Source organism: Prunus dulcis, chromosome 1, assembly GCF_902201215.1.
Source record: "Prunus dulcis chromosome 1, ALMONDv2, whole genome shotgun sequence".
NCBI lineage: Eukaryota > Viridiplantae > Streptophyta > Magnoliopsida > Rosales > Rosaceae > Prunus > Prunus dulcis.
The window spans coordinates 3,425,994-3,448,544 of record NC_047650.1 but is presented as its reverse complement, the minus strand read 5'-3'; the positions used below and the strand labels follow the sequence as shown (position 1 = coordinate 3,448,544).

At 35.6% G+C, this 22,551-nt stretch overlaps 3 protein-coding genes across 6 annotated transcripts; 2 read left to right on the top strand and 1 right to left on the bottom strand.

Moving 5' to 3' along the window:
• The first annotated feature begins 1,252 nt into the window (after window positions 1-1,252).
• LOC117613806 (TLD domain-containing protein 2-like) lies at window positions 1,253-4,417 on the top strand. 2 transcript variants are annotated; one of them, XM_034342384.1, is made up of 8 exons: window positions 1,253-1,612; window positions 2,276-2,682; window positions 2,781-2,853; window positions 2,950-3,030; window positions 3,193-3,256; window positions 3,635-3,722; window positions 3,836-3,920; window positions 4,064-4,417. In XM_034342384.1, the coding sequence occupies exons 1-8, from the start codon at window positions 1,499-1,501 to the stop codon at window positions 4,100-4,102; spliced, it is 951 nt and encodes a 316-aa protein (XP_034198275.1). In that variant the 5' UTR covers window positions 1,253-1,498; the 3' UTR covers window positions 4,103-4,417. The 2 variants fall into 2 exon arrangements, with proteins under 2 accessions (XP_034198275.1, XP_034198276.1); XM_034342385.1 differs by having other exon boundaries at window positions 1,501-1,612; window positions 2,260-2,682.
• A 1,114-nt stretch (window positions 4,418-5,531) lies between these two features.
• On the bottom strand, window positions 5,532-12,960 carry LOC117615178 (pre-mRNA-processing factor 19-like). 2 transcript variants are annotated; one of them, XM_034344205.1, is made up of 18 exons: window positions 12,806-12,960; window positions 12,615-12,700; window positions 12,312-12,383; window positions 11,921-11,983; window positions 10,930-11,016; window positions 10,554-10,701; window positions 10,348-10,466; window positions 10,061-10,177; window positions 9,349-9,444; window positions 9,204-9,263; window positions 8,655-8,729; window positions 8,178-8,282; window positions 7,599-7,715; window positions 7,437-7,514; window positions 7,255-7,351; window positions 6,796-6,847; window positions 6,080-6,150; window positions 5,532-5,976 (listed from the first exon to the last, which is right to left on the bottom strand). In XM_034344205.1, the coding sequence occupies exons 1-18, from the start codon at window positions 12,816-12,818 to the stop codon at window positions 5,861-5,863; spliced, it is 1,572 nt and encodes a 523-aa protein (XP_034200096.1). In that variant the 5' UTR covers window positions 12,819-12,960; the 3' UTR covers window positions 5,532-5,860. The 2 variants fall into 2 exon arrangements, with proteins under 2 accessions (XP_034200096.1, XP_034200097.1); XM_034344206.1 differs by lacking the exon at window positions 11,921-11,983.
• A 4,348-nt stretch (window positions 12,961-17,308) lies between these two features.
• LOC117616782 (transcription initiation factor TFIID subunit 12-like) lies at window positions 17,309-21,884 on the top strand. 2 transcript variants are annotated; one of them, XM_034346196.1, is made up of 5 exons: window positions 17,309-17,701; window positions 19,453-20,289; window positions 20,822-21,007; window positions 21,228-21,353; window positions 21,504-21,884. In XM_034346196.1, the coding sequence occupies exons 1-5, from the start codon at window positions 17,660-17,662 to the stop codon at window positions 21,609-21,611; spliced, it is 1,299 nt and encodes a 432-aa protein (XP_034202087.1). In that variant the 5' UTR covers window positions 17,309-17,659; the 3' UTR covers window positions 21,612-21,884. The 2 variants fall into 2 exon arrangements, with proteins under 2 accessions (XP_034202087.1, XP_034202086.1); XM_034346195.1 differs by lacking the exon at window positions 17,309-17,701 and adding an exon at window positions 18,943-19,233.
• The last annotated feature ends 667 nt before the right edge of the window (window positions 21,885-22,551 follow it).

Sequence of the window (22,551 nt, the reverse complement as noted above, 5' to 3'; positions counted from 1 at the left end):
GACAATGCCAAGGTAATTTCTTTATTTTTACTTTGTATTTTTTTAAAAATGGGTGCATTTTACTGGACTGTTATTTTTACAAGGGTAACTTCCCTTACTGGACTCTTAAGGGAGGCTTATGGAATTAATCATAAATACATATAAATTTAATTTGAAAACATATCATTTTTATTTTATTTGTTTAAAAGGCCTATTTTACACTAACAATGCCAACAACTTTTCATCATATATGCTTAAACATTAACACTAACTTTAAGAAAAGAAAAAACCTAACTTGGGCTATATCCCAGGTTGTACATAGCATAGGACCGTCCCTGATTACAAGGGTTAATTTCCTTTATGTATGCTTCTGCAAACTCGACCTCAACTCAGAAATTTTGGTAGTGATATTCTCAATTTCTTTCCCAATCTTGTGAAGATTGACCCCTTCCTTGAAGATGTAGGCAAATCTTTTGAGAACATTCTTCACACCTCTTTTCTTCTTGGAAACCACTTTCAAGCCGTAAGTTTCAATAACATCTTCCAAATCATAAGCAGCATCTCTAATTTGGGCAATTGGTAGTGTTGTGTAAGAAATTTCCCACTTCCTTGTAGTTTAGACTAATATTTTTTTATATATAAAAAACAAGCACAACTGGCCTAACTCACATATGCATAATTTGTAAAGTTCGAAATGCTATAATATAGCATGAAACAGAACCAAATGCCCTAAATTTTGTGTTCAATGAGATTTCGAATTTTAACCACTATTATGAGCTAAAGGATTATGCTTAATGAGATTTAGAATTTTAACCAATTCATCATGATATTTTTTTCTAATTTGGGTAAAATGTTCTCAGAAGTAGATTGTTTTCCTTTATAAAATAATCAAATTGCACATGTCAATAAAATAACACATTTTCTAAAAAACTAGTTAGCCGAGATTGAGTCATAATGTGTGTCGATAATCAAATTAGGAGATCGCAACATACATAATGATGATGTTGATGTTATTTTAATTCTTTTAAATCTAAACAGAAAAAGTGAATCGGTTTTCCTAGGAGATTTAATTTATTTGAAAACTGAATAAGTACTAGCAACAAATGTTGTGAAACTTGCACTCCTGGCAACAAAGTTTGTCTTCTAATTTTATTATACATAGCACCAATAGTTTTTGAGACCACGAAAGTTGGGAAGCAAGCATAGACAATAAATGTATATTCCAAACATAGATAGCAATCACATAGGATGCGTTATGTGTAGAATAGTATAATCCAAATCACATTGAAGTTGCCCCGATGACCTATGCCTTTCCTTTTCTCCGTTTGATTTGATTTCTTTGCCACTGACGTACGGTCCTTTTGTTCCTCCTCCACACAAAAAATCAAAAGCTAAAATCGTTTGGAAATCAAAAACGTTAAAAACCAAAACCCCAAAAAAAAACATAGAGAGAAAGAAAGGCCTGAGATTCATAGACCTGTTTGCATCTTTCCTTCTTCCTTCACGTCAGCTGATCACAATGTTCACTTTGAAAGAGAAGGTTACAGAGAGGCTCTCACGTCTCTTTGCTGATTCACCCGACTCATCATCCTCTTCTTCTCTTCCTCCCTCACTGGACCATCATCATCCTGAGGTAATTTTTGTACCATCCCTGATCCAATTATTTCTCTGTTTTTTGTTCTTTTTCTCTGTGTTTTTCATTAGCTTGAATGTTTGAGCTTGATGGGTTTTGCTGGCAATGTTGATGTGATCCTTCTTATTCAAGAATTTTGAGATCTGGGTGTCATAGATAACGTAGGTTTTCAGTTTGGTTGTTTGTGTAATATGGTTCTGTTTGGATTTTGTCTAGCTGAGAACTTGAGATCTCATGGGCAACAAGGGAATGCCATTGTCTGAGTGATCTGAAGCTAATTACTGTCAAAACAACATAATTGGGCCATTCACTTGTTGCTGTTATTGTGATAATATCTGCCAGGAAACTTAGGAACTGAGTTTTATGACAATTTCTTGCATTGTTTTAACCCTAAAGTTATATATTTGCGGTTTCTAAGGGGAGAAGTTTAGCTTCATTTGTAATTTGTTTCAAATTATTTGTGTCCTTGTTCAGTTCCAAAAGTTCATCTCAACCATGCATGCCCAGAGTTATGATTTCGTTCGGTTGAATTTTTTTTTTTTTCCTCTTTTTTCTGGGAATAGTCAGTGCTCTGTTTTTACAATTTCCAAGCAGAAGGTAGCTTCTTTAATTTAATTTGTCGTATGTATCATGATTGTTTACATTAGGTCTTTGAATGTGTAGGCCAGGCCTGATTCTAAAGGGGGTAAATCAATGTCTTCATATTTTTCCTACGTTATCCCGTCAGTTGGCTTTGGTGAATCCAGATCAGGCAAGCATCAACGATCACTCTCTGTTAGTAATGTAGACTTTGAATCCCAAGATGAATCCCTACATAGATATGTAGAATGTCGTTCACCAGGTGAGAACAAGGAAACAGAAAATAATCGAGAAAGTGATTACGACCACGTTTCCGGTGGGAGCACCAGTGGTTCTGAGGTGTTTGAAGAAGCAACTGACCAGCATAGTCCACAGAAGCATCTACCCTATCTCATGGATGACTCTGTATTTATCTCCTCAGACCTGCATGAATTCTTGCTGTCATCTCTTCCTAATATAGTGAAAGGGTGCCAATGGGTTTTGCTGTATAGGTAAGCTTCTTGAGGAGTTTGCGCCCTGCGTTAAAAGTAGTATACTATTGTTGCATTTGGATTTCGATTCAGTATCAATTCTTTTGATTGAAGGGCAGTACGTCGAAACATGGTATATCACTCCGTACTCTTATCCGCAAGAGTTCTGACCTCTCTGGTCCTTGTTTGCTGGTATGTTAATGTCTCTGCCAAGGAGATCTGAAATTGATAACATCAAATCATTTGTAGTATTGTGAGGATAATGTGGACTGTATTTACACTTTCTAGATTGTTGGAGATAGGCAAGGTGCTGTGTTTGGTGGACTTCTAGAGGGCCCCTTGAAACCTACGGCAAAAAGAAAATATCAAGTAAAGATGCCCTTACCTTAATGAATATATGTCCCTTTCTTTTTATAGGATGAATACTAATATTTGAAAATTATTTCTTAACCGTATACTTGGATGTCTGAAATTTCTCTTTCTTTTTCTTTCCAATATAAGCATCTTCTTATGCTTTCCTTTTGGTTATAGGGAACAAACCAGACATTTGTCTTTACAACCATATATGGTGAACCAAGGCTATTTAGACCAACTGGTAAGCATTTTGTCCTATGTCTTTGCGAGGCATGTTTCCTTTTGGAGGATTCGGCATTCAAATTATGGGTTTGCGTAATATGTATGATATGTATAACGTGGATGGGTTATGGAGCTTAAGATAGAGATGCTAAATGATACCTCAGTCTCTGACAGAAGGTTACAAGTTACTCCGCCGCATTAACATGTCAATTTGTCCTTCGTATGGATTGGCTGGTTCTTGTTTCAAAAATGCTTCATGATAGTAGATGAAATGTAAAGCAATATGTAACTCAATATTTGGACTTTAGGATGAATGAAGAGCCATAGCTTGGCTTTTCCTTTTTTCATTTAGAAAGAAAAAGGCACTGCTGATGCCGTGTCTAATTTGTGTACATAGGAGCCAACAGGTATTACTACATGTGTTTGAATGACATGCTAGCTCTTGGGGGTGGTGGTAACTATGCTTTATGCTTGGATGGAGATCTGTAAGTTTTTCTTTTCCAATGCTTTCCTTTGAATTCCCACCTGTATCCTGTAGTCAGATGGAGAAATACTTACAGATCCATTTGTTACAATTGTAAACTATTGTTTGAAAAAGGTTAAGTGGAACAAGCGGACCATGTGAAACATTTGGGAACTTGTGCTTGGCTCATACCTCAGAGTTTGAGTTGAAGAATGTTGAGGTAATGTGTTTGAGCACCCTCTTCGCCTTTATGTGTACGCATGCTCAATCTCCATTCAGGTGTAACACTTGAGTGCGTAAACAAACAAATATAACATATGTCGATACTTGATCACATACTTATGCATTCTTTTCTGTATGCAGCTTTGGGGTTTTACACATGCGTCACGGTACCTTCCTTGATACAAGCCCAAGATGATGATATACATTTGTATCTGTGTATCATGTTGGTGATTACATTCTTTATTCTTCTATTTCTAGTTTGCTCCACCATTCAGCATAGGAGGGCTTTGATTAACATGGGATGAACAATACTTTTGGAAAGCTATTAGATTTGAAGCTGTAGCTCGTGGGATTATTTTGCTATGCAAAAGGACTGTCTTAATTCTAATTTTCCGAAATTTATGTAGTATTTTTATGCTAAAGTTATGTAGTTGTATTGTATGCATATTTGCACATCCTTTGCAGAAGAAAATAGAAAATCTAATTTGCCATGAATTATATGATTCTATCATAAATATTTGTAACGGATACTACTTGGCTCATTCCCTAGGAGATGCTCCTCCTTCCTGAAAATTACAATTTGACATGTGAAAAATAATTCATAAAAAACATACGAAAAAAGCTTACATGCACAAGTCATATTGTCATTAGCAGGAGGGTAGTATTTTCTATCTGTAATTTCTAAATTCGATTTTGGGAATATCCCTTTGAGTGTGCATTCTTCTCTTTTAGTGCTGCACAATTTATCGTGCCTAAAGGGTTGGGAAATTTGCAGAACTAATTTGTTTCTTAAAAATGTTACGGTTAAGAATTGTTAGATTTGTGCTAATAACCAAAAAACCCTAACAGTGCTTTTGGATGAGGAAATTTAAGAGTACAAAAGATTTCATAAATGACGGAATTTAAAATGACAAATTAATGTTCAAGAACTTGTAAAGTTTTTTTTTTTTGAGTGACGGATTTAAAACACGAAATTTATCCTTTATTTGTAAAGTTACATTTTTTAAAATCTCAACCTCTAATGACGACTTTTAGATAGAATTTAAAGTTGGAATTTATGATCTCCAAATTCCTAGTATTTTCCCACGATGAATTTCTAAAATTCTATATTTTTTTATCTAAACACGGGAATTGATTCATGTCAACTTAGATATTCTGAATTTTATCAAAATCCCAAATTTATTTCCCACATCCGGATGACCGTAACAAAACATTAATAACCAATTTTGGTTAATTTTTTGGGAGATTCACTATTATACCCAATATGGGGGCTCAAATTATAAAAATACCCTATATAAAATGGACTTTAGAAACACACCTAAAGCCCATTTACAATATAACAAAAAAGCTTTTAACTTCTTATAAATTACAAAACTGCCATCAATTTCTTAAAACAAGCCCAACCCCAAAATCTCATAAAATTACCCAAAGCACTCAATAGGGCATCAAAGTAATTTAATAATCAATATTAAATTCAATAATGCTAGCTATCATTTTTTGGGTTTTTTTTGGGTTTGTTTATAGGAATTCAATTGTGTAGGGTTTATTTATAATATTAGTGCTAGAAATGGGTATATCACTAAATATCTCTAATTTTTTCAAGTCATGATCAACCATAATGTCATGATGGTATTTGGGGAAATTAAGAACATGAAAAAATAATAGTACAACCTCAGCCGCCAATAAATATGCCATGAAAATTGAAATCTCTTAAGCATTCAACTATTTCTATCCCCTTTTTTTCTTTCCTTTTTTTTTTTTTTCCCCCGGAATAACATCTATCACTCAGTTAACACTGCACATGGAAATACAAAACTACATAAATGTTCTACAAGGCACAATTGCTTCAAAACCCTGTTCAATGGCCAACAAGATGAATCCAAATTAACCAGCAGTGAAGGTAACAGCAACTGCAGACGGGGTAACTTTGATAAGACTTCAGGGCTCCATTGCACTATCATCGCCAGGCAGGCCAAAAATGCGAAGGTTACGGTCCATCGATCCTACTGCAATATATTTTGCATCTGGACCAAATTTGACACTTGTTGCTTTACCTAAAACAAGACAAGGAACGTAAAGAACATCAGGGCCTAATGTAAAGTAAAGGCCACAAAGGCCCACAACCAACAATTGACAGGCGAGTGGAAGAGAAATAACCTGTGCCAGACATATCAGGAAAAGTCTTTATAGTGTTCCAATCTAATTTGACGCTAGTAGCTTGGATGACTCTGCAAAAGCAAAATATCAAAATCAGTGTTCAAAAGTTTCTTGAAAGCAAGACAGTAGCAGAATATTTGGCATTTGGAGATGAGAATTTACAAATAGAGAAGAAACTATACTATAAATTAAAAATTTATTTCTAAACTGTTATGCATTTCAAAGAATATCCAGCTTCTGTTGGACTGACGTAATATGCAAATGTCAGCTTTCTCACATTCACTCAGAGAGAAATATGGCAACTTTCAGACAACTTAAGTAATTAACCACTATTATACCAAATTCCAGTTTTTCACAGGCCACTACACTAATGTCTAGTAAATCTAAGCCAATCATTTCATTTCATAATCTTCTTCAAAAGAGAAATCAGGGAGGGAGAAGGCAGGTAGGAGGAACAGAATGGGTAGTTCCTTGGATATGACATAAACTGTAATCTTTTGTCCTCGGGTGTGCCATAATTGTACTTAAGAAGGTTACAGTTCATCGCATATCCATATACAATTATGGGATGCTATAATTTTCAGTAGAATATTACAATTTTTAAACTACCCCCATCATGCATTAAGCTTCTTGATATTATTAACACAAATGAAAAGGCATTTTTAAAAAAAAATTCGGGTGTTCTATCCAAAAATGTATGTTTTTCAAACACTGACCTTATATCGGAGCCTGCAGCAGCAAGGTAACTTCCACTGTAGTCGAATTCAACTGCATGGATCAGAAACAGAGCTTTCATTATACTCCATATTTGGCAAGACTTGTATGATATTAAAAGAGTTTAAATAAGAAATCTTATCCAATTCATTGTTACTAAAGTAATGAGAGATTACATAGGACAATAGGAAGACTATAACAAAAAGGGAAGCATATAGATATATGACCTCAGGGAATTTTCTCATCTAGCAAGAAGAATTAGATACACAAGAAGTAGAGTTGCTTTCAAGAAGAAATTTTCTCATCTACCAAAAATTCACCATGTCAACCAAGAATCCCCAAGAAGTAGAGTTGCTTTCAACTGATTCAACAGAATTTTGGACAGTGAAGGCATTGCAATGAAATACTTCTCATTTTTTTGCCGGGAAAGAAACTATGAGAAGGCTTGTAGATATACATACCACAGTTTGTTGGTGTGTCAGGACCATATGGAGTGAATGTCCTGAAGTTTTTCAATTTGCGTAGATCCCACAACTTAATGCCATCACTTGCTGCAGTCTGTCCAATTTAAATGTAAAACATATGAGCATGATATCATATAATTCTCTATCTACTTCATTTTTTTTCTTAGTGGAGCACCTACCGCAAGAAAGTAACCATTCTCAGAGAAGGAGATGGAAGTTACTGCACCAACATGTCCCTCAAACTTCGCAACATTTGTCTGTCAATCAGCAGAAGTAATGAAAGTAAAATCAGAACTAAAAAATAAAGGTTGAAAGCAGAAGAAAAAGTAATGCCTGCACACCTGACTTTTAACATCCCAAATTTTCACAAGGCCCCCAGTGGTGCCTGTTCCAAGGATAAGACCATCAGGATGAAACGCCAAAGATGTATAGCCCTCAGATGCGGAAGGGTCTTCAACCTAAAAAGCCAAAGAAATTTTCATTGCATCATCAAGGACAAGGCAAATTAAGGTACAGGTAATGATATCACAGGAGAACATAGATGGAGAAAAAAAATACGAACTCTGTTTCAAATGGAAAAGTTTCCATTCTCTTTTTTCATTACTTTAGCTAACTCAACTAGTATAGAAGCAGATATACACGTGCATCAGTTTAAACATACAATAACATTTTACAGAAGTTTCGACACTTCGTCAACCATAAATATTTTCCCCACTTCATCAACCAATGAAATGCAAAGAGCTGCATACTAAGCATATTTAACGACCTGCATAAACATGTCCTCAAGTTTATGCATTTGTATTGTACTGCCTCATGATAGAAGCTGATGTTCAAAAAGAATGATACTTGTCAAAGTGCATGATATTGAAAACATGGCATCCTGCATGCATGCACACACACACAGAGTGAAGGATTATAACCTGTGTCAGACATAACCCCGAGGAAAGATCGTAAAAGCACCATGTACCATCAAGAGAAGCAGTCACAAAGTAGTTATTCGTGGCATGCACAGTAACAGCTTGCACCTGAAATTTTTTTTGAGATGTTAAATAAAGTAATATACATAGCACATAACCAGTATATAGAATGCAATACACACTAAAACTCGGTTGCTGGGCAGTGCCCCTCAAAAAATATCAAATAAAAAGAAAATTGCCAGGTAGCAGTTTATTTTATCAGACATTATTCATTAGTTATCAAACATAAAAAATTCCTGAACACAGGAAATACGGAAACATCACGACTTGGACACAGAAAGACAAAAAGTAGAAATGGTTATTGAAGCACAGTAAGTTCACTTTTTTCCCCTTGATTTACTGCTCATTTTTCCACTTAAAGGGACTCGGAGCATTTTTTGGTGAACTTGTTGGGGAAAAGATTGAATCAAAACTATTTACCTCTGCAGTATGGTCCTTCAAAACGTGGTTACAGTTATAGTTCCCATCATCAGAACCTTGCCATATGCGAACTGTCTGCAACATTGATGGAAAAAAATGATATCAAAACATCACAATATAGACTCCACTAGATTGAATATCTGATAAGTTACACAAGTAAAACCTATGCATAACCTCTAAATTGCATGCATGCACAGTTCTGTGTTTACTCCAAATATATTTTTTTTTTCTATTGTTACCATTGTGTTCAGGTCAGGGGAGGTTACCCAGTTACAACATGTAAAGCAATATAAAGAAATCTAGCATCTCAATTTGAATTCGTGTAGGTCCACATGGCAAAACTTCAAAAATCCCAACTCAAAACTTGCAATTTTGAGGTATTCAAAGTTCAGTAGTGGCCAGGGTTACACATTGGTACCGAATAATATGCAAAGCTAACAATAGATGCCCAGAAAATAGTATAGATGAAATAGCAACGAAGCAATGAACAAATCAATAAAGGGTTGAAAATGTCCATGAACAAGAAGAAATAAATTAAATGTGGCTTACCTTGTCTGCTGACCCAGTTATTAACAGATCATCCCGAGGTACAATTTTGACACTGTTAACCTACCAAGGAAAAGATACATAACCATTCAATATGCATTAATGAAAAGACATCAAGCAATTGTTTGATAGGGTTAATAGATGATACCTTCTTTGAATGACCACTAAGAGTGGATATGATTTGTCCTGATGGTTGATCAAAGATTACTGCATTTGTATCAACCCCTCCAGTTGCAATTATGTTCTGTAAGGAAAAGGGAAAAAAAAAAAATTAGTTTTGATCAGCAAGATGGAAACATGACCAAGGCGCACATAATTAACAATAATTGCGTAAACCTAAATTTGTTATGTGTACTGAACATAACTATTTATCCTTCTAGGGTATTGTTTTCGACATTTTAGCACAGGATATCAGAAAGACATAAAACACACAGGTGGGCACAGAAGGATGGAATTACTTTTTCCTTAAGGGGTGTCTACCTTTAAGAGAAAAAACTGGGAAAAACTTTTGGAGCAGAGAGTAGATCAAGTTAGAAAAAGCATGCAAAAGATCCAAATTCTCATCTAATAGCAGCATGTGCTATCCATATGGCAAAACTGAACCATGCAAATGAACCCTAAAACATAAGAGCTTCCAGATTCATTGAATTTTAAATTGTTCCTTCTAAACTCATTTTCACCACTTATTTTTTTTTGGATAAGTTCTAGCTATAGCAGACCTAAAGATCAATAGAGACATTACAACACCACAAACGCATTTGACAGCAAGTACTGAATAGCAAGGCAAGCAGCGGCCATACCCATACAGAAGTGATGCTTGAACAAAACCAAATAATAATAAAATAAGAACAAACGCATACCTTGTTAGAATGAATATCAATCGATAAAATTCCAGGTTTGCTTGTTTTATGAAGGGGATGGCTAGATATCTGAGTATACCTCTCCAAAGCATCAACTGGAGCCAACGTTGGGGATATCTGAGCACAAAACCCATATACAAATTAAAGATATAACTAGCATAACTCATTAGACAAATGCTGTAAAAATGGCTGACCTTCACCAGCATCTTTTCTCAATAAAAACTATACATGAGATGGAAGGTATACTACTAAAAATCTAGCAAGTGACAACAGTTGCATAACAGTACCTGTCGCCTCTTCCTCTGCTGTGAAAGAACCGAATTACATTCAGTCATATCATCTAGGATATTGGGAGATATTCCAGGGCGTACATTCCTCAAGCCAGGTCCCAGCTGGTCATCAGCAGCTATAGAAGAAAATAGACCTCAAATGAGTTAACATGTAAACTTATGAAAATATATCAAATGTTCTGAGAAGCATATAGAGAAAGAACCTGGTTTCCCATTGCTATGGACAGAGGCATTTGCTGCAATTGTTGATTGTGCTGACATGGGAATTTGTCTCTCAGCCAGAGCAAGTAATGATCTTGCTTCATCCCTTTCTTTTTTGAGTCTCGCAATAACACGGCATGCAGCATCATGCTGCCAAAATATGGATTACTAAAATTAGATCATTCGATCACATGAAGTCATATTCCAGTTGCAGTTAACCCAAAAAAAAAAAATAACAAAATGCAAAATAAGTATAAGCTAAATATGAAGTTCTCAAAAGAAAAAAAATTAAAAGAATAAAGGAAATAAAAGAAGGCACCTAGGTACCTTGACTAAGCAAAATATGTAATTGGGAGAAATATCACCTAGTTGCAGTACCTGATACAAAGCATGACTCAACTCTTGCCTTGCTGTATGCAATTGTTGCTCCATTGCAAAATTAGCTAGCATCAAACTATCCCATTCCTATTGATACGAAGGGGAAAAAAAAAACTCCTTCACTATACAAAGAATACATATAAAATAAACTTCAAAAATTGGAACCACAATGTGAGATGAAAAACAAAGCAATAACACTGGGCAACACAATAATAATATTATTTTTTTAAAAAGGTAAAATCATATCATTAAATTAAGCACTATCCAAAACCAGTTCTTAAGATTCATAACCCACTAAAAATAGAGGCTCAACTGCTACAATAAACAGAATGAACAATGGACAGTTTGTTGGTAACTCATTACAGTGCTTATAACATATTCCACATGATGCACAAGGACCATCCAATAACCATAAATTTTATCATAATTTTCAAGTTAGGCAGTCCGTGAATGGGGTGATGCTAATGAACTTGTCAAGTTCTGAAAGCAAATGCTGGGATTGCTAATGAGTCCCACTTATCATGTGGATGCTTTTGGTTGGTTATAGTCAGAATAATCATGGAGACGGCTATATCAGGAAAAATTAGATCTTATATTTAAAGTTTTTCAGTAATAATCTAAAATTTACTCTTTTTGCATCAAATTAAGAAGTAGCCTAGCCATGACATTTCGTAATTTTGTTTATTTCACTTAACCTTGGACATTATTTAGCTATATTTACATGTCTTCGCCAGGAGTTCCCAAGATTTTATATTTTGGGTAAGAAACAAATCTCTATTTCTGGACAGCAAATCGTGATTTATTCTTGGACAATTCCAAGACCATGACATATTGACGATAATCAAGTTGCATATTTGAATGAGATAATTGTAGTATAGCATAAAACACAGATTAAAATTTAGGATCTACAACAACAGTCAAAGATACAAGATAAACGTAAATGCCAAAAGGTGATGAATGAAGACAGTAATAGTATAATAAGAAGACATACAAGCTGGAACATTCCGAGCATGCCAGGGATACTAGCAGCTTGTGCAGGTCTGGGCCTTACAATCTGCAAGGGAGGCCATCAGAGTAAATCCACCACATAAGGAGCTATATTAATTACAAAACGCCAACTCGCTTATCAGATAAAGTTTCTTGGGCATCTTATCAGAGATCCATGATTAAGTTCCACCTTTTCTAAAGGGTAAGCAAAGGCTACCCTCTATCATGTAGTGCACGGCTCAAGAGGCCATTTTACCCCATAATTACATATATATATATATATACACACACACACACATATATAAACATGTATATACGTTTTTAAATATATAAAAAGATCAACCAAACGTTGTACCAAGAATGAAATGAAGTAAATATATTGAAATTCAGTATACCTTGCCCGTTCGAACTGGAACAATATCATCAGCGGTAAGTGGTTCCCCAGTTATCGGGCATTTTCCGTATTCCTAGTAAGATAACAGGACAACTACAAACACTTAGTCTTCTATCATATGTAACATTGAAAATATCAAAAATGTGAGTTCTTCTAGCAGCAATAAATGGCATAAACAAAATGCACTCCGAAGTTTTCACATGTTAGTTATTCTTTAATTTTCCGGAATTTTCTCAGTAACCAAACAATAATGGTAAAACCAACGGAAACCCTAGAATGAAGATAGCGAGAGAAATAAACACACCGAGATATGTCTCTCGATTAAACGCTTCTCGAAGAGCAAACCAGACTTCTTGGAGACCACAGGATCTTCCGGCACCTCGCCGGAGACTGTACGGGCAAATAAGAAGAGTAATAGTTAGAAAAAGAGAGATCAGCCAAAAAAGATAAAAGTAAAACAACGAACGCGAGAGAGAAGGAGAGAGAGAGCTTTACTTGAGCAGTTCATTATGGCAGAGAGAGCTAGGGTTTGTGTCAGCCTTTCTGCTGCTTGCGACTCAGTGAAGTGAAGTGAAGAGATGAGGCAGCGCTGTCTCGCAAGGAAACAAAGGAATACAATCCAATTTGTGAAAGAAAGAAAATCAGGTCGATGGTCTTTGGATTTTATGATTTAGGGATTCTATCAAACTTATGATGAAAATCGGACAGGCTTCAGTTGGGCTTCTATTAAGCTGCTAGCCCAAAGAAAAATGGACTGGCCAAGCAAGTTGGGCGGGTTAAGCAAGTTGGTAGGCGACCCAGATCCAACCCGATATACTCGATTTGGTTTTCGGGCTCAGGTTCAACTCCTTTTGATTTAAATAAACTCAACTCGAGTCCAACTCATTATTGAATGCTGATCAAGCTCAAATTGTTCAAATTTAGGGGTGACAATTTACAACACGTCTTGGTAGAGGACTCCAATCTTACATGAAACTTATCCGGATCAGTCCGTTAAAAATTTCATATCAATCCACAACTCACACTTACAAAACCTTTAGAAGGAGAAAACTCCTTGTTGAGAAAAATGGCCTTGTGAATTGTAATAAAGTTGTGTAACCTAAGAAGAGAAGCTGACTAAGCGAAATAAGAGAAATAGAAAGGAAAAATAAAATATGGTAGTTATTGGGTCATGTTCTCTTCATATTGTATCGATATTGCTTTTAACTTTAGGCGTGTTTAGATGTACGTAGAGTTTTATATCAAAAGAACTCCATGTAACTTTAGAAAAATACCCATATTAAATCCCAAATGTTACATTCACTAATCTCTTCTTGTCCCAAATGTTGATGATTAATCAGCGTTATAAATCAGAAAATATTAAAGGGACACAGACAATAATATCCAAAGCAGATTGTATGGCTAAAATGGTACAAGCCAGATAAAAAAATTCCCACAATAATTTGATTCCCAAAAAATAAAAAATAAAAAATATCCCAGTATAGTATATTGCTCTCCTGAGAATAAAATTGTATATGGCATTATTTCTGTCAAATTTGAAATACCATTTATCTAAGAAAAGAAAAACAGAGGCATTCCCAAGTGTAATAAATTGATGCCCTCTTTCCAGTTTTGTAAAATTCTTTGAAAAAAACGTGTCTGTTGAATATCGAGATAAGAATTTAATGAGAGCCATACAGAAGAAATGGGCCTCCATCATGGTTCTGTTGTAGCAAAGATTAGATTGATGCTACAGTGAACCTTGACTAACATGGAGGTAATAGAAGACAATGAGACGCATTACATCAAACATCTATCAGAACTTTTTTCTTTTTTCTTTTTTCTTTTTTCTGTTCAATGCATGCTTAATGAAGTTCTTAAATCAGTAGCAATTTCAATTATTCCGAAGCGTGAAATTGAGAAATTTTTATATACAACGCTCCTCTTACGTGTTGTTACATGACTGATTATTATGAGAAAAGCAATCTAAGAAAGATGTATTTGAAGACGCATATATATATATATATGTCATCTTATAGTGCACGTGTTGTTCACGTGACCTCAATCTTCTTGAGTTTTTCTTTTTAAGCGAATGACTAAGGTATTTGACGAAATATTTGAACACACCTGTTTATATGCCATTTGATAACTTTCTTTATCAGACTTCGACAAGGACAAAATTCTTTGCTCCGCCACTGTTGACATGAGATTAACTCCATCGACACTCATGGTTAGTATCGAGCCACACAAAATCCCAACAGATCACATGATGTTAATCATTTCATCCCAAGTCATGGGGACGGATGGATGGAGCTAATGCTAATGGACATGTTCTGTAGAATCTTAGCATATATATATATATATAATTTGCAAAACCATGTGCACAACCTTCCCGTCCCTTCAACACAGAATTTGTTTGTTTCATATGCTTCCGGTGAGAGTTTGGTATAGTACGTAACTCATCAAACACAATCTTAGATTCCGAGAAAGGGTATATTTCCCTTCTGCAAAATCTATAACACAAAACATATGAGACATGCAAATCACTTCATGCTGCAGAACTTTTGCCAAAACCAGAAAATGGAAAGCTCTCTAGAAGGATGCACAAACCAAAAGGTTAGCTTAAGTTACCAGAACAACATATAATCGAGCATTGTCGACCCACATTGAATGGAAAGAGGTATAAGCTAAATTGAGGAAGGGGATTGATCCCACTTTTTTTAAACATGTGCACGAGTCATGTTTTTATGCCTAAGTATTCAGAAAGAGAAAATTATTGATGCACAGCAAATTAACCCTAGTGCACAAAAGGACTATATTTTTTTTTGGGTGCTCATGGATTGGGTTTGCCTTTTTGCATGGGGTTTGGAATAAAAAGGAGGAGGTGGAGCATTTTTTTTATGTAGGTTTGGTGATGATATGTATGCGATGGTCAAAATGAAAATGCTTCTATATCCAAATTCAAGCATTAAAAGGAAATAAGACATGTATGCATCGTCAAGGGCATGCTTTAGGACCTGTCATCTATAACTTTAGTTTGCCATTATGGATCATGACTCTACATCTTAAATCGAATCCAAAACAAAATTTGCCAATTACCCTTTGGTCTAATAGTAATTTAGTCTTTGTCTTGTTGAAGATGTTCCTAAATTCAAATCTTATAAACGATAGTTTTTTTTTTTTTTTTCGTTTTGTATTGTTGAATCAAAAAGAGAAAAAGCAAAAAAATTCAAAAGGAAAGGGGAAAAAAAAAAAGACCATGCAACCTTCTTAAGGTATTCATTCATATAACCAAATCTATGATTCCCTAACATAAAACGATCCAGCATGTATGAAACCAAATCTATGATCTTTTGTCCTAATAGAGCAAATATTCATTGTATAAAATTCCATGTGATTTATCATGAAGGTGTAGCATCTCCATCAATGGAAATTAGGATTTGAAATAAATTTATCTTTTTCTTTGTGTTCTTTTATTTTTTTGTCTTCATATCCAAAACTACGTACTTTTGAGTATCCATACTTAACTGTTTTGGGTTTACAATTTAGTAATCACGATTTGATTTATAATAAATAAGAAAGTTGTTAGGGACCTTTATGTCACGAACCCTAAAATAAAAAATAACAGACTCTAAAATAAAAGATGAAAATGCGTAATTTTAGACGTAAATACGGAGATCGGAGGACTCCCACTAATCTTCTCTCACTCTCAATTTGAATGGTGTAGCTCATAACCAGAAATTGACTCCCATGATTGATCATGAGTAGTTGAGCACCTCTGCATTATCAAGCATAAGATGTCCTGCACGTCCACCTCATATCCTCATCAATATCATATCAGTTCTATGCCATAAGGATCTATACAAATAAAAGGCTGAATTATAAGCAATTACACAATATATATTCTCCAGTGATCGAGAAGCATAATTATTTCAGCATCAGTCAATGACTATGACCAAGGTTAAGGTTCTTGAAAGGGAGAGTCGCTTTTATTTTATTTTATTTTTAAATTTTGGGTTTCATTATTTAGTCATGAATTTTTATCAAAATTATTTTGGAAGTTGTCCAGAGTGGAATAACTTTATCGTTATCCACTGCGTATAATTCCCCAAATTATTAGCTTGTGCACCATTCCATATCTTTTATGTAACTGCAGCAAAATCATCATTCTTCTTCCCTTAGTTGACTGATCTCAAAAATAAATTCCCTTTACAGTAAAAGGGGAAGATATCGACAGCTTGCTTTGTATGGAGTTAAATACAAAGCTCAATGGCTCCAGGAAGGTGATAAGTACTTAAAGAAAAATTATTCGTTTGAGTTTAACCTACAACGTAATCATATAAAAAAAGGCTATAAAAATTAAATCAGACATCGTTTAGCTTGATTTATGATCTAAAATTCAAAGTTTGAGATTCGAAACTTAAAGTCGGGTGTACACATTCAGGGTTTGAGGTATGATCTAATCCAATGTTGTGTAGATAGTATATACCAAATGCATGATAGCACTATTTAGCTAATTAAGCTCCTTAGTCACATGTTAACACCAAATCCTGAATAATAATAATTCAATCCAAAATTGTATGCCAAACAAGGACACATTGAGAACGTTCTTCGATTATATATTTACCCACATTGAAAGAATCGGGGGTTACCAAAATAAAACTTAGAAAAGAATCGGGCAACAGGCAAGGCTTGGTCAACCAATTTCTGCTCTAACTGTTGCGAGTTAAGGAAGGTTAGAGACAAAAAAAATCGAACCAAACCAAACCAGCTTTGCCTCTCAACAAAACAAAACAAAATCCATTGGAGGCCACTGCCAGGTCACCCCGCCATTGGTCGAGACTCGAGACCCAGTTCGCCACGTGTCCTGTATCCTTTAACTTGTGTACATCCAGAGTGCCACGCCATGTACGGACCCCAAGCTAGCGATCCCCCGCGAGCCTCGGGTTGACGAGTGCCAGGCTTGACGGCTAAGTACGGACAGACCCCTACCACTATATATATATATAAAGTTTAGGCTATTAACTCACTTTTGCCACCCCACACCCCTCCATTTTCTTAGCTCACCCTTCTTTTAACCTTCCTCTGTTTTTCTCTCTGTAAATTGTTTTTCTTTTTTTGCCATGGTCGTTTGGTTTTTTCGATCGTTATAGGCTCTGTTAGCTCTTTGAGATTCTGTTGCATTTGGCTCCTCCTTTGTATAGTTTCCATCCAGATCACAACAAGAAGGCCCGTGAGGAGGAGCGATATGCATGTACATATTGGTTGCATTTTAAATACATTCTCTCCTTGATTTTTTTTTTTTTAAAAATTAAGCAAGCGAACCCATTATTAAAGCTCAAACCACGCAACAGAGAGAGAATTGGAACCATGTTGCAGCATGTGATTCAGCAGCAGCAGCAGCAGGAGCAGGTTATTATTAATCCTTCCCTTACCACCCCCCCCCCCCCCCCCCCCCCTTTTTATAAATCTCAATCTCCATTGTTGTGTTTAGCTCTCTGTTCATGCATGATGCATGCATGGATTCATATTTGTTAATTTCCTGGACCAAGATTGTGTTTTTGTGCATGTTTGTTGTGATTAATTTGTTAATTAGTGTTTTTTCTGCAAATGGGGTTCTTCAGAATTTGTCTGGAGATGAAATAGAATCAAATTCATTGAGCAGAATAATTTATGTTGTGTTTTGTTTGCAAATTAGATTGTGTTTCTGCAAATGGGGTTCTTCAGAATAAGTCTTGAGATGAAAGATGGTTGCAAGCTAATCAAAATTATTGAATGGAACATTCAAAATCATGCATGCATTCTTTTTTCTTTTTTTTTGGCCTTTTTCATTTGTGCTTTGTTGGGTAATATTTCTTGGTCAAAGCAGCAGGAATTTCATATCCTCTCCCTTTCTTTTTCGCCTCTTTCTGTAACCATCATATCATCTGCTCAATCCCTTTCGCATCTCTTCCTTTCTAGCTGCGTGTAAATTTCTTGTTGAATGTCTTGTTTGATTTTGACAGTTCCAAATTAAAAAATAATAATAATAAATCATCATCATCTTTATACTTGGCTCTTGCACAATTCAGAATGTTCTGAGTTTGAGAGCCAGTGGTTGGAACAAAAGAACAAATTTGTTCCAACGAACTTATTGTTTCGGACTTGATTCAACTCTCAAACTCCCAAAGAATTTGTGGGGTTAAGGCATTTTACTCAAAATAGAATGATCCACAAGCAAATCCCATCAAATTTGTACCACCATTCATTGAGCCATTTATATAGGCTATTTCATATGCACACTCCTGGCAGATATTTCAAACTTGTTTCCAATAATACCCACAAAGTTGTCGTTGTCAGTCAATTGTCTTAGGGTGCCATCACCTTAGCATTCTAATCCTGAATTTCCTTACTAGTAAATTTCCACTTTTCTTTTGATTAGAATGGGAATATTTATCTTTTTATGCTTCTCCCATAAGCTTCTCTATCTTTGATTCTTTTTGAGTTTAGATGGTTAAAGGAGCCTAGTGACAAACAAGCATTTCACATGGATAACATAAATTGGTTCTTTCAAGTGCCCTTTAAATTCTCACTGTTCGCTCGGACTGAGTCGTTTCTATAAATTGAACAAAACTAACATTCCATGAGCTTCCATCTTAGTTAACTCCATTGATTTCTAGCTGAAATTGGGTAAATTTATTGCTACATGTCACATGCAGCACAAACGCACATCTTTTTCCTACTTTGCACAAAAAATCCACCACCCGACCATCCTTCTTTAAAGAACTCATTGTGTTCATGAATCATATATATACATATACATGGAAGATTGGTCCACGGAAACCACTTTTAAAAACCTGGGAAAACTATCTCATTGTATTTTATACTTTTCATATGCTTGCTTCATGCATATAGAAAGAGAAAAACAGAGGGATGGAGGGAGGGAAAGCTCTACTGTGACACAGGTTGTTATATGTGTTTACTGTCATAAGATGTAGCATGCCTATGTCAAAATCTTGTGTAACAATAATAAAATTTTATTGGTAGCAAAAATATGAAGAATGATGCTCCTAGTTGGCTTAAGAAAAAGGTTTTATTATTACAATCTTATTATTGATGATAAGGTTTACATGTAATCTTGTCAAATAATCATATTGTTAACATTGCTCTCTGATGTTTTGCAGGATGAAATTTCCAGCCAGATTAGTGCTCAAATTTTTGATTTTTGTGATCCTGAACTATTCCAAGAGACCCTACAGAATTCCGAGGTCACTTCTTCTCCAAATTGCTGCTATGAAGAAAACTCCTCCTTTGCTACAAATCTTTCACTTCCCCCAGACATAGAAACTAAGTTCACTACCTACCAGGATAACAATGGCAATACTGACACAACCATTGCACAAACCCCCACAACAACTAGCACCACTACCACAACCACAAGCACCAACACCACCACCACTGCCGCTAGCACTAACACCGTCACCAACACCACCAACAACAATAGTGGCAATCTTTCCATAATCTTTGATTCCCAAGAAGAAATTGATAATGATATATCAGCTTCCATCGATTTTTCTCAATCCCCTCCTTTTTCTGTGCCTCCATTTCTCATACCCCAACAAGAACAATTTGATTTCTCTTCAGTGCCACCTCAAATCTCCTTAGCAGATTCTGTTGTTGAGGGATTTTCACAGTACCCTGCTGAACCTGTAGTGCCTCTTATGCCGGCTTCATTATCATCGGTTTTTGAAGAGGATTGCTTGTCTTCAGTGCCTTCTTATGTTCCTTTGAACCCCCCTTCTCCTCCTTGTTCTTTTCTTGGTCCTGGTATGGGACCACCATACATGACTGCTGGGACTATAAATCCTTCTGCATTATCTGCTGACAGTTCTGGAATTTTCACCAGCAGCATCCTTATGGCTTCTGAACTTCAACCGCAAGATTTGGAATATCAGGGAGACAATGGTGGAATTTTCTGTCCAGAATCATTACCCAGGGTTTTTAACCCCGAAGATCTTCAGGTACTAATCGCTGCTAGAAACTTTTAGTACTTTATAAGTGCTTAGAGAGATCTTATGGAATACCTATTTTCTTTCTGGCAAGAAACACATATAAACAGTTTAATTCAATCTGTGTGAATTGAAAAACGAACTTGAAGTAACACAACATTTCAACACCTGCCCTCTTAAAAATGCATTTTAGTCCTGTCTCTCACATGAGCTTTAATTGGTTATTAGAGTCAATTTCAAAAGAATTAGAATTCCATATTTAGGTGGCATCGATGGGGGCGTATGATCATCTTCTATAAATCCTCTTAGGGGCCACATCTATAGGAGTATAACTTGTTTATCTGCTCTCTTTAAACTCTTATCACCTGCATGGAGACTAGAAAAGTGGTATCACATTCAACTTTGCCAAATAATATCAGCAGGCTTCGCATCAAAATAAGAATATAAGCACTTTCTTTCTTGTGCACTGAAAGGGACTAATGGTATTTTCTCTGCAACCTTTTTTCTTTTTTGGTGTATTTTTCATCTTTTTCCTACTTGAAAGGCACTTAGTGCTGAGAGTCAACAACTGGTGAATGGAGCTGGGAATTCTACTTCTTTACCAACAGAGATTCCAATAGCAGAAGACCCAAATTTTAAAGTAGGAAAGCTCTCTGTTGAAGAAAGGAAAGAGAAAATCCATAGGTACATGAAGAAAAGGAATGAAAGAAATTTCACCAAGAAAATCAAGGTTCTCTTCCTCTCTCTCTCTCTCTCCCCAACACACACACACACACGGGTTCCCTTCTTTTTTTCACCATCCTATTATATCTTCTTACATATAGTTATAAGAGGAAAATATTTGTGCAAAGCATTTGCCTCTACTCATATGTGCATGTATGTCACTATGTGTGCTTCATACTAGGGGATTAAGATTTAAACTCTCACTAATTGTGCAAGCAAATATGCAGTACGCCTGCCGCAAAACACTTGCAGACAGCAGACCTCGAGTCAGAGGAAGATTTGCGAAGAATGATGACTTCGGAGAGACTCATAGACCTGCTTGTAGCAACCATGAAGACGATGAAGACGATGAAGTAATACTTCCAACACTATTAAAACATATGCCTCATCTTATATCTACCAAGAATTTTTATTTTCTTTCATGCTGTTACATTTTCCTTATTCTGGTTGTCTTGTCACCTTACAAAGGTTTGTTGTCCTTTTTTTTTTCTGTTATCTCACAGGTAGTTGTGAAAGAGGAAGAGGATTTGGTTGATTCCTCAGATATCTTTGCTCATATCAGTGGAGTGAACTCTTTCAAATGCAGCTATCCCATCCAATCGTGGATTTGAGTAGTATACTAGCCATAGACTAATTAATCTACCAATTTTGCAGGACCCTGTTTCCACCAGGATTTGTCTGTCCTTGGTTTAATAAAAAAAAAATTCAATAAATTGGGTCATTAATATTATCCAATAAATAAGTGAGTCAGGACTGTATAGAAAAGTGCATAACAATGTTAAGTTCTTGTGATGCTATTTCTTGTACAAATTTCAAACTTGTAAGGTGTACATTTTCATGGCATCTTTACTTGAATACCAGTGGAACAATTTTATGTGGGTAAACTGCTGAATACCGCCGCGCCCACCCCCACCCCCCAATCACGCTAGTTGAAATATACATCATGAATTAATTTTTTAGCCAATTTAGCACTCGTACTAAATTTTATCGCAAATTTACCATCCGCCGTTAATTTTTAACAATTTCCATCCAAATCTATGTTACAAAAAATCACATGTCAGGCATGGAGTTGAGGATTTGGGTATGTTTGTACTGGCCCGAGAGTTGAGGATTTGGTGTGGACATTGGTGGTCCATTTCCAAGTAACTTAATTTTATTGGGCCTTTCTATTGAAAAAGAAAAAAGACTTCTCTCTTTATTATTTTTGTTATGCCAGAAAAATTATCCTTCACAGATTAATTGACACAAAGTCAAAACGTTTTAATGACACTTATGCAGGTATTCAGAAGCTGCTCAAATGAACTGAAGTGAGAAAAGGGCCTTGTTTGTTTGTCCTAGGTTCTTCTGCATACTTTTGGAGGTCAAAAAAATCAAAGCCCAAATGCTATGACTTCGACGAAAGTGTAATAGTCATATGAAAAACAAACCTCAAAAAAGCAGGGTGTTCGGTTAATTGTTAGGTGTGAAAATTTACAGAGCGCAGACAAAATGCCTTCATTTTTCAACTGGTTTGTTGGTTAGACGGCTCCTAAACAGACACAAACTTTGTTG